The sequence below is a fragment of the Pristiophorus japonicus genome, chromosome 10 (genome assembly GCF_044704955.1).
Source record: "Pristiophorus japonicus isolate sPriJap1 chromosome 10, sPriJap1.hap1, whole genome shotgun sequence".
In the NCBI taxonomy this organism is placed as follows: domain Eukaryota; kingdom Metazoa; phylum Chordata; class Chondrichthyes; family Pristiophoridae; genus Pristiophorus; species Pristiophorus japonicus.
The window spans coordinates 163,365,120-163,377,218 of NC_091986.1; the positions used below are offsets into that span (position 1 = coordinate 163,365,120).

General features: G+C 44.6%; 1 protein-coding gene across 4 annotated transcripts in view; it reads left to right on the forward strand.

Moving 5' to 3' along the window:
* Window positions 1-12,099, forward strand: part of wasf3b (WASP family member 3b) — a 168,980-nt gene that overhangs the window by 81,439 nt on the left and 75,442 nt on the right. For all 4 annotated transcript variants that reach the window (XM_070892274.1, XM_070892278.1, XM_070892275.1 and 1 more), the window contains one exon: window positions 3,440-3,574. In XM_070892274.1, coding sequence (XP_070748375.1) covers window positions 3,440-3,574 — 135 coding nt within the window. The remainder of the gene's footprint in view (window positions 1-3,439; window positions 3,575-12,099) is intronic.

A 12,099-nucleotide genomic window follows, 5' to 3' on the forward strand; every position in this document is an offset into this window, starting at 1 on the left:
GAGGATTTTATGAGGCTGCAGAGCGACTTGGATAGGTTAGGTGAGTGGGCAAATGCATGGCAGATGAAGTATAATGTGGATAAATGTGAGGTTATCCACTTTGGTGGTAAAAACAGAGAGACAGACTATTATCTGAATGGTGACAGATTAGGAAAAGGGGAGGTGCAAAGAGACCTGGGTGTCATGGTACATCAGTCATTGAAGGTTGGCATGCAGGTACAGCAGGCGGTTAAGAAAGCAAATGGCATGTTGGCCTTCATAGCGAGGGGATTTGAGTACAAGGGCAGGGAGGTGTTGCTACAATTGTACAGGGCCTTGGTGAGGCCACACCTGGAGTATTGTGTACAGTTTTGGTCTCCTAACCTGAGGAAGGACATTCTTGCTATTGAGGGAGTGCAGCGAAGGTTCACCAGACTGATTCCCGGGATGGCGGGACTGACCTATCAAGAAAGACTGGATCAACTGGGCTTGTATTCACTGGAGTTCAGAAGAATGAGAGGGGACCTCATAGAAACGTTTAAAATTCTGACGGGGTTAGACAGGTTAGATGCAGGAAGAATGTTCCCAATGTTGGGGAAGTCCAGAACCAGGGGACACAGTCTAAGGATAAGGGGGAAGCCATTTAGGACCGAGATGAGGAGGAATTTCTTCACCCAGAGAGTGGTGAACCTGTGGAATTCTCTACCACAGAAAGTTGTTGAGGCCAATTCACTAAATATATTCAAAAAGGAGTTAGATGAAGTCCTTACTACTAGGGGAATCAAGGGGTATGGTGAGAAAGCAGGAATGGGGTACTGAAGTTGCATGTTCAGCCATGAACTCATTGAATGGCAGTGCAGGCTAGAAGGGCCGAATGGCCTACTCCTGCACCTATTTTCTATGTTTCTAATGTGATGATTATCGGGCTAGGTGAATGATTAACCAGGGAATCAGGGCTGCCTGTATGATAACACATTTCCATTAATATTTTCCCTGTTGCCATCTTCAGACATTCCTATGTGTCATGCCTGCATTGGTGAAGAAATTGCCAAAAATTCCTTGTTATAAGTTTTCATTAGATAAGTAAAATTTTAAGCAATTTGATTTTAGACTTGTTTCTGCATAACTGTCTTTAGTTTCATAAATTCAGTTTTAGTTCTTGCTGTTTAAAAATGGAAAGTAAAAACTACCGTCATATTTTATTTCATAGTAACACTTTATCATATTCTTGCAAGAAGGATCCAGTGAGCTTTCCTGGAGTTTGTATGAGACAAATTGCTAATGATTAAATTAGAACTGAAACTCCACCAATGTTAACTATTTCAAAAGCAAAATACTGTGGATGCTGGAAATCTACAATAAAAATAGAAAATACTGGAAATACTCATGAGATCAGGCAGCAACTATGGAGAAAGAAACAGAGTTAACATTTCAGGTTGATGACCTTTCGTCAGAATGTTAACTAATTGCCCTGTGAAGCATCTCCATGAGAGGTGGGAGAAAAGAGAAAACAATGATATTTTTGTGTTTCTCCATGGAAACCTCTTTCAGCCACTTGTTATAAAAAATGTTCTGGACTGACCCTCCCCCCTTCCCCTTACCTCCTCCTTTAATGTTTATTTTTTGTCCTGCTTTGAATTTTGTGTTTTATTGACCTTTTGTATTAATGGAACCAACAGAGAGAAAGGCACAGAAGAAATTTGAGAAAGCTAAGAGGTTAGCAAATATTTCTGTGGAGCAAACTTACCAAAATTAAGGAAGATGCAATGGCTGCAGGGAGTGTAGAAATTATGACCGTGTATGTGTGGACAGGAAGAGAAAAGGCGTGGAGGATTAGTGCATTGAAATTGAATTGTTGAAACTAAGAAAGCATTGTTCTACTAGAAACTCATAAAATGCTTCCAAGATTGCTTATATGACATCCATAGAGTTTCTGGCATGGCTGAATTGTGTATCTTGATGGCAGCCATTATTAAGTCAGAAGTGTAAAACCAATTAGAGTAATCAAGTTTTAGTTTTGCCATTTATTTGCTTTTATGAATGTTAGTGATCTTTTTCATTCATTGGACTCAATTTTCTCCAGTATTTGTGATGTTTTTTTTGAGCACGCTGCTTTTTCTGGCCTAACTTAATTTGCACCAGCGTAACTCAGTTCCGAATTTTTTAAGTCAGTTTTCTTTTCAGCCAAAGGGGGCATAACCAGCCACCTACGCCACTTCTGGCCATTTAGGGAAGTTTGGCCAGCTGAGAGTTACTCCAGTTCTAATTAGGCCAGCTTATGTGGCCTGTCCTGAAAAACCTTCCCTAGAGTTAAGGAAATCGGCGCAGGTAAGGAAAGCGGCGCAGCAGATGCCCGGACACACTGAAAGAATTGAAAAACACATAGCAGCAACTGACCTCCAACCCTGCCCGAAGGTCCAGTCTCCTTCTCGGTCCCCACACACAGGAAGGCTCTCCGGTTCAATTCTCAGTTCCCGGTTCACACACACAGTCCAGTCCCATGAGAGTCGGTCCCCGGTTCACACACCACAGGAAGGCTGTCTGGTTCCATTCTCAGTCCCTGGTTCACACACACAGTCCGGTCCCATTCTCCGTCCCCGATTCACACACACAGTCAAGAAAGAGAGAGAGAGAGAGACCCGAACTGGCGACTGAGAATGCGACCAGACCAGACAGCCTTCGGGCGAAGTTGGAGGTAAGTTGCTGCTATGTGTTTTTCAATTCTTTTAATGTGTTGGGAGGTGGCTGTATGCTTCACTTTGCAGCCTCAGCTCGCATTGTGTCCCTGGTTACCATGGCAGCCCGATCTTTTTGGCGCAGATCAAAGCTCCACCCCCTCGAGTTAGGCCTCGCCAAAATGAAGAGATCAACGAGAAAAGTTACAACAGTTTTATTTGGCGTACTTGGGCCACAAAAAATCGGGCCTAATTCTTCAAGTACACCAAAAAAATGTTTCGGGGAAAATTGAGCCCATTATGAGAGTGCATAGACTACTTCTGCTCCGCGTTACAACATTGGTATGTAAAATTCCACAGAAATTTGCCAGACATATCTAGTGCCAATAGTGAAGTACTTTACAATTTTTTTTTTAATCTATTTTTTAAATGAGCAGTTTTATGGCAGCATGTTGTCTTTTAAAATGGAACTAAACTCTTATTGAAATCCATATAGTCCCTTTATTATTTGTTTGTATATTTCCTGTGAAATATTACCTAATGGTTCTTCTGTCTGTGGTGCAGTGGTCAGAGTATCTTTTTTTCTGTTCTCTTAAGTTGCAGTGCCTTCATTTTGCTGCTTAGAGTGATTGTAAAATATCATTGAGGATTGCTACTTTTCTATTCAAAACATAAACTTAATTGCAAAGTATTTATCCAGAGAATTCTGGATAGTTTATATTTTTCTTCTTTTGCAATATCGATTTCCCTTTTTCCTTAAATTTGTTCTGTACCAATTTATTTAGGCAAACATGCAGAGGACATATTTGGTGAGCTGTTTAATGAAGCCAACAACTTCCATATCCGAGCAAACTCTCTCCAAGATAGAATTGATCGTTTGGCTGTCAAAGTTACTCAGTTGGACTCTACAGTGGAGGAAGGTAAGTAATTCCAGGGTAGGGCTGATATTGTGGTGATTATTATACTACCAGAAGAATTAATATTAGCTTTTTCTCTTTGGTTTACTTGAAGACATTCTTAATGATTTTTCTGTCCCATTTTCAAATAATTACTGAAAGAAGCCCAAGATTTTAGTAGAGAAACAAATGAGAATATTTTTAATTATTAATGTAGATCTTGCCCTTTTTTGTAATAAGTTACTTTCTTCTTAGTCCCAGGAAATAGAAAGCTAATCCATCTAAACCTGATTAAACTATATCCTTTTCTTTAAAACAAAGACACATTTAGTCATGTTTTAAACTACATGTAGATGTGATGTGTACAATAAAACTGTTAAGTTAACATATTCTGAAATAAGCTAAAACAAGATATGCTCCTTCCTGCATGCAAAATCGCCTATAAACACTTAGGGGGGAATTTTTACCTGAGGAAGTGAGTGTTTGGGAGCGGGCGGGTGGTTAAAAGGGATGAAACTGACAGCGGGTTAGAAAGCTGGCTCGAACCCGCTGACTTCCGCTTTTAACTGTAAAGCTTTCAGCTGCATGCGAGAAACCCTCCATAGGAGTTGGCGATTAAAAGAAGTTCAGAAGCAATTAGAAGCTGTTAGAACTGTAGATTTGAGCTTTAAATCTGAGTGCACAGGTTTCCCGGGCTTCCGAAAGCAAGGCGAGATGACTGTCAATTGAGGAGGCTGACCAAATGCTCAGGCCTCATACCTGCTTCCTTGCCTAAGTGAAAGGCTTTTGCTCACAGGACGTGTTCCGAGAGTGTGTTTTCACTACTTTGCAGATGATTTGCACTATTTTGGAGGTAATTTCTGCTATCTTGGATTTTTGTGAGTCTGATCTACACATTCCATCCATGTGCACTTTGCAACCGATGAGGCCAGTCAGAATGAGCGAGTGTTCGGTTTTGCGGCTCTGGCTGGCTTCCCACAGGTCCAGGGCATCATCAATTGCACATATGTGGCAATCAAAGCGCCTCCCTCCGGAGTCTTTATCAACTACAAAATCTTCCATTCCATCAATGTTCAGTTTGTATGCAACCACAAAAAGATCATCATGCAGGTGTGTGCAAGATTCCTAGACCACTGCCATGATGCTTTCATCCAGTGCCAGTCCACCCTCCCAGAGCTCTTCGGACCTCGAAGCAGAGTTAGCGGCTGACTCCTTGGAGACAAGGGCTCCCCCTGAAGACGTGGCTGATGATACCTGTTAGGACCCCAAATAGTGAGAGATACAATCAAAACCACATCACCACGAGAACTGTCATCGAGCAAGCAACCGGAATGCTGAAGATGCATTTTAGATGCCTGGACAGATAGGAATGGGTGCACCTGCAAGTTAAGTATGTATGAGGAGTGATGTGCTGGAGTTGGCTTGGAAAGAGAATCTCCCTGCGGGCCCTTCGAGAAGGCAGCATCAGCTCTAGGGAGGCATTATATAAGTGAGGTGCAGACTTGCCACATTGGGACAACATTAATGCAGTTGCTTCTTCTGTTACTCCACCTGGACAATCCTTCAACTTTCATCTTCTCATGGTCCCTTTAAATAGTTCAGCTGAAATAGACTGATCCTTGCCGACATTATGTCGCTCATGCTAATTGGTCAGGAAACCTGGATGTCAACGCGCTGCTGAAACTTCCGGGTTCCCCACGCGCTATAGGACTCCCCTGCTGCCAGCGCGTCGGACAGTTCAAATTGGGACTTTGAGTCGAGGATGGTGATTTTTGAATTGCTGCCTTTTAAATTTCCTCCCACTTGCAGGTGCACCGGAGTCCTTGTTCCCAGCTGGATTTTACCAGCGTGATGTAGACTAAGTATCTGGCACATCCTTGGGGCTGAAAATGGCACAGAGCCCTGCTATTCTCCACTTTTAATGTAGTATTGAAGCCTGTTTACGGCAAGAACTTCAGATGCCTGTCCCAGGCCTGACTTGAATATCAAGAGTGGTTATAACCAGGCAGGAATCCAGTGGAACTAATAGCATCCAGATTTTCTTTCCTCTTCTGTTTCACTACTGCTCAAAATCATGGTGGTAGTGAGACCATGCCCGCGATTTCGCCTACTGAGGTGGGTTCGGTGCGGCTGGGATCCGTAGTAGGGTCCGAACTCACTGCAGGCTGCAGTAGTGATTTTACGTTGATTGAGCTTTTTAAGCCCGCCCTACAAGATTCCCGGCCAATTAAAAGGAAGCGGGTCTGATGACATCATTTGATGACGTGTCATCAGCCAGTATCCTTAAAAAGACTATGGCTAAATTGATTTTGACAGTTGTGCTGACAGTGTTCTACAGCATTGAACTGCTGCAAACACTGACAAGCATTGCACAGAGGTGCAGGGCTGCACCCAGGCTCTCCCATGAGTCCCTCCATATGCTTATGGAGGTGGTCACAGTACACACGGGGGTCCTTTTCCCTTACCATGGGTGGATGAGGCCTCCCCAGCAGATCAATGCAACCTGGTTGCACATTGCACAGGAGGGCACAAGCAGGGATGTCGTCAGGAGAACCTGGCTGCAGTGGTGCAAACCTTTCAATGATCTCAATAGATCACGAAACATTACTGCAAAGCCACACTCAACTGCATCCTGCTGTGCCACTCAACACATCCCCATCACTCTGCCTTCACTATCCTACTCCTATACATCCTTACTCACACCAACTTGCCTTGCGCCTCCATCCATCCCTTTCTCTATCGACAATTTCAATTCCCCATCTCACTAGCCACCCCTCACACTCACCCTCCTCCTAGTTCAATCATACCAACTAACAACATACAAGGGTAGGCACGTGGGTGTTTTTGCCAATGTTCATGTAAAGTTTCTGTTAATGTTTTGTCAAACATTGAAATAGTTTTTTTCAACATTTTGCATTCTTGGACAGATTTATGTGCACATTTGGAAGCGGCTTAGTGAGTTGCAGTGAATGGTGAGACATAAGGGTGCCACCCGCCGCCCCCCCCCCCACCCGCAGGCGCAATGGTGATGAGTGTGAAAGGAATGGCTTGGGCATTGTAGGGATGCTTTATGGTGTTGGTGTGGAGTGGTGCCAACCTGCCGCATCATGTGGCAACCAGGGTGTACAGCGTCAAGTGAAGTAAATCTGGCCAAGGTGAGGACATTCCTGGCATCCCCGGCAGCAATGTGGTCGGGTGCTGATGCCCTGTGTCCTGTGCAGCATCAGTTCATTGTGATGAAGGTTGATGCTGTTGGTGCTGCTCGTGTGCCTGGTGATGCTGGTGTTGGGGCTGATCGTGGTGGGATTCTGAGGACCAAGGTGAGATAGTTTCAAGGGCTCCAATGCTAAAGAGATGGCAAAAACGATCTGTCACTGGTGAGAGGTTGTTCCAATGAAGTGACACTGGATAGAGAGATTACTCCAAAGACCTGCAACCTGCGTAAAGGTCAATGTGCCTTGCAAATGCAGTAAGCAAGAGGTTCTGATCTTGTAAAGTGAACAGCTGTGAGATGGGAGCTTTTGTAGCATACTTGTAGCTGTCGGATAATGAATTCATGTTGACACAACTCCCGACGTTCGTGCCTGTCGCAATCACCGAGTAGCAACAACCTTCTTCAAAAAAACCTGGAAAAATGGTAAGTTTATCTCAAAATTGTGTATAATAGCCTTTTAACAAGTTCATAATGACCTAAATTGCCTCCCCCGCTGCTGCGTGTCAGGTCTGTTCAGCGGTGATAGACCCAACACCTGGTAAAGTAGCGTGGAGGCGTGTTGACAGTGATGTCCTGACCCGCTGTCAATCATTTAAAATTTCACACCTGACCCGCCTCTGATTCCGTCCTCTGAACGCCGGGCTATGTCTCCTTTTTTGTCTGATTATTTTTCTATGGGGGTGAAATTACCCCTTTTTAAAGGCCCATTAGCACCTCCGGGCGGGGGGGGGTGCTAATGGGACAGAGGAGATTTTTCGCCCAGGGGAGGGGATGCTACTGCCACCTGGGAAATTGCCCAGGAATTTGCAGAGGCGCTGCCATCGTAGCAGCGCGCCCCATGGTTAGCATTGCCATGCGCCGTGACCCCTCACCGCCCTGCGCTAATCCCTTACTGCCCTGCGGGGGTAATTGCCCTCCGGACCGCGAGGCTGGCACAAGTGGGTTGCGACGGGGGCCGACATCTGCTCTCGGGGCGCTAGTTAACATAGAAACATAGAAAATAGGCGCAGGAGTGGACCATTCGGCCTTTCGAGCCTGTACCACCATTCAATAAGATCATGGCTGATCATTCTCCTTAGTACCCATTTCCTGCTTTCTCTCTAAACCCCTTGATCCCTTTAACTGCAAGGGCCATAACTAACTCCCTCTTGAATATATCCAATGAACTGGCATCAACAACTCTCTGTGGTAGAGAATTCCACAGGTTAACAACTCTCTGAGTGAAAAGGTTTCTCCTCATCTCAGTCCTAAATGGCTTACCGCTTGTCGAGGAAATATTTAGCTTAAATTAACTCAGGCGGAGACTTTCAGAATTGCACTTCGAGAGAATTTTATTTTAAAAAAGCAAGATATCTCGGACAGCCTGCTTGGACCGTACCAAGGCAGAAGACTCTGCTCTGCAAGCAAATTGTCCCTATCTTTATACAGAAATAGAATACAGAAAGAGAAAAGGAATCTTATTCATTAGTTCCGTGAGTACAAAGGTCGTCTCGGGAGGCACACACTTTGTCTGTCCTTGCATAATTTCTCCCTGTTCACAGTCTGATAAGCAGAATATCAGGAGACTCCCTTTTAATACCAGATAGTCATTTAATTACATTTCTAAGTTTCAAGGCTAAGAAGTGTGGGTGTTCTATTCCTATTATTTCTTCAAATATAGCAAAAACAGAATTTAACCCTTCCCTTTACCATAAGCCATAGATTCATAGATTCTTTCTTCCACACCGCTTATCCTTAGACTGTGTCCCCTGGTTCTGGACTTCCCCAACATCAGGAACATTCTTCTTGCATCTAACTTGTCCCGTCCTATCAGAATTTTATATGTTTCTATGAGATCCCCTCTCATCCTTCTAAACTCCAGTCGATCCAGTCTCTCCTCATATGTCAGTCCTGCCATCCCAGGAATCAGTCTGGTGAACCTTCGCTGCACTCCCTCAATAGCAAGAACGTCCTTCCTCAGATTAGGAGACCAAAACTGAACACAATATTCCAGGTGAGGCCTCACCAAGGCCCTGCAGAACTGCAGTAAGACCTCCCTGCTCCTATACTCAAATCCCTTAGCTATGAAGGCCAACATACCATTTGCCGCCTTTACCGCCTGCTGTACCTGCATGCCAACTTTCAATGAGTGATGTACCATGAAACCTAGGCCTCGTTGCACCTCCCCTTTTCCTAATCTGCCGCCATTCAAATAATATTCTGCCTTTGTGTTTTTGCCACCAAAGTGGATAACCTCACATTTATTCACATTATACTGTACGTGCCATGCATTTGCCCACTCACCTAACCTGTCCAAGTCACCCTGCAGCCTCTTAGCGTCCTCCTCACAGCCCACACCACCACCCAGCTTAGTGTCATCTGCAAACTTGGAGATATTACACTCAATTCCTTCATCTAAATCATTAATGTATATTGTAAATAACTGGGGTCCCAGCACTGAGCCCTGCGGCACCCCACTAGTCACTGCCTGCCATTTTGAAAAGGACCCGTTTATTCCGACTCTCTGCTTCCTGTTTGCCAACCAGTTCTCTATCCATGTCAATATATTACCCCCAATACCATGTGCTTTAATTCTGCACACCAATCTCTTGTGTGGGACCTTGTCAAAAGCCTTTTGAAAGTCCAAATACACCACATCCACTGGTTCTCCCCTGTCCACTCTATTAGTTACATCCTCAAAAAATTCCAGAAGATTTGTCAAGCATGGTTTCCCTTTCATAAATCCATGCTGACTTGGATTGATCCTGTCACTGCTTTCCAAATGTGCTGCTATTTCATCTTTAATAATTGATTCCAACATTTTCCCCACTATTGATGTCAGGCTAACGGGTCTACAATTACCCGTTTTCTCTCTCCCTCCTTTTTTAAAAAGTGGTGTTACATTAGCTACCCTCCAGTCCATAGGAACTGATCCAGAGTCGATAGACTGTTGGAAAATGATCACCAATGCATCCACTATTTCGAGGGCCACTTCCTTAAGTACTCTGGGATGCAGACTATCAGTCCTTGGGGATTTATCGGCCTTCAATCCCATCAATTTCCCCCAAAATTTCCTGCCTAATAAGGATTTCCTTCAATTCCTCCTTCTCACTAGATCCTCGGTCCCCTAATATTTCCGGAAGGTTATTTGTGTCTTCCTTCATGAAGACAGAACCAAAGTCTTTGTTTAGCTGGTCTGCCATTTCTTTGTTCCCCATTATAAATTCACCTGAATCTGACTGCAAGGGACCTACGTTTGTCTTCACTAATCTTTTTCTCTTCACATATCTATCGAAGCTTTTGCAGTCAGTTTTGATGTTCCCGGCAAGCTTCCTCTTATACTCTTATTTTCCCCCTCCTAATTAAATCCTTTGTCCTCCTCTGCTGAATTCTAAATTTCTCTCAGTCCTCAGGTTTGCTGCTTTTTCTGGCCAATTTATATGCCTCTTTCTTGGATTTAACACTATCCTTAATATCCCTTGTTAGCCACGGTTGAGCCACCTTCCCCGTTTTATTTTTACTCCAGACTGGGATGTACAATTGTTGAAGTTCATTCATGTGATCTTTAAATGTTTGCCATTGCCTATCCACTGTCAACCCTTTGTATCACTCGCCAGTCAATTCTAGCCAAGTTACCTTTCCTTAAGTTTAGGACCCTAGTCTTTGAATTAACTGTGACACTCTCCATCTTAATAAAGAATTCAACCATATTATGGTCACTCTTCCCCAAGGGGCCTCGCACAACAAGATTGTTAATTAGTCCTTTCTCATTACACATCACCCAGTCTAGGGTGGCCAGCCCTCTAGTTGGTTCCTCGACATATTGGTCCAGAAAACTATCCCGAATACACTCCAGGAAATCCTTCTCCACTGTATTGCTACCAGTTTGGTTAGCCCAATCTATATGTAGATTAAAGTCGCCCATGATAACTGCTGTACCTTTATTGCACGCATCCCTAATTTCTTGTTTGATGCCGTCCCCAACCTCATTACTATTGTTTGGTGGTCTGTACACAACTCCCACTAGAGTTTTCTGCCCTTTGGTGTTCCGCAGCTCCACCCATACAGATTCCACATCATCCAAGCTAATGTCCTTCCTTACTATTGCATTAATTTCCTCTTTAACCAGCAACGCTACCCCACCTCCTTTTACTTTCTGTCAATCCTTCCTGAATGTTGAATACCCCTGGATGTTGAGTTCCCAACCTTGGTCACCCTGGAGCCATGTCTCCGTGATGCCAATTATATCATATTCGTTAATTGCTGCCTGTGCAGTAAATTCGTCCACCTTATTACGAATACTCCTCGCATTGAGGCACAGAGCCTTCAGGCTTGTCTTTTTAACACCCTTTGCCCCTTTAGAATTTTGCTGCAATGTGGCCCTTTTTGATTTTTGCCTTGGGTTTCTCTGCCCTCCACTTTTACTTTTCTTCTTTCTCTCTTTTGCTTCTGCCCTCATTCTACTTCCCTCTGTCTCCCTGCATAGGTTCCCATTCCCCTGCCATATTAGTTTAACCTCCCCGCAACAGCACGAGCAAACACTCCCCCTCGGACATTGGTTTCAGTCCTGCCCAGGTGCAGACCATCCGGTTTGCACTGGTCCCACCTCCCCCAGAACCGGTTCCAATGTCCCAGGAATTTGAATCCCTCCCTTCTGCACCACTCCTCAAGCCACGTATTCATCTGAGCTATCCTGCAATTCCTACTCTGACTAGCACATGGCACTGGTAGCAATCCTGAGATTACTACCTTTGAGGTCCTACTTTTTAATTTAACTCCTTGCTCCCTAAATTCAGCTTGTCAGACCTCATCTAATTTTTTACCTATATCGTTGGTACCTATATGCACCACGCCAACTAGCTGTTCACCCTCCCCCTCCAAAGTGTCCTGCAGCCGCTCCGAGATATCCTTGACCCTTGCATCAGGGAGGCAACATACCATCCTGGAGTCTCGATTGCGGCCGCAGAAATGTCTATCTATTCCCCTTACAATAGAATCCTCTACCACTATAGCTCTCCCACTCTTTTTCCTGCCCTTCTGTGCAGCAGAGCCACCCACGGTGCCATGGACTTTGCTGCTGCTGTCCTCCCCTGATGAGTCATCCCCCCGCAACAATACCCAAAATGATGTATGTGTTTTGGAGGGAGACGACTGCAGGGGACCCCTGCACTACCTTCCTTCCATTGCTCTTCCTGCTGGACACCCATTCCCTATCTGTCTGTGTAACCTTTACCCTGCGGTATTACCAACTCACTAAACGTGCTATTCACGGCATCCTCAGCATCGCGGATGCTCCAGAGTGAATCCACCCGCAGCTCCAGTGCCGCAATGTGGTCTGTCAGGAGTTGCAGCAGGA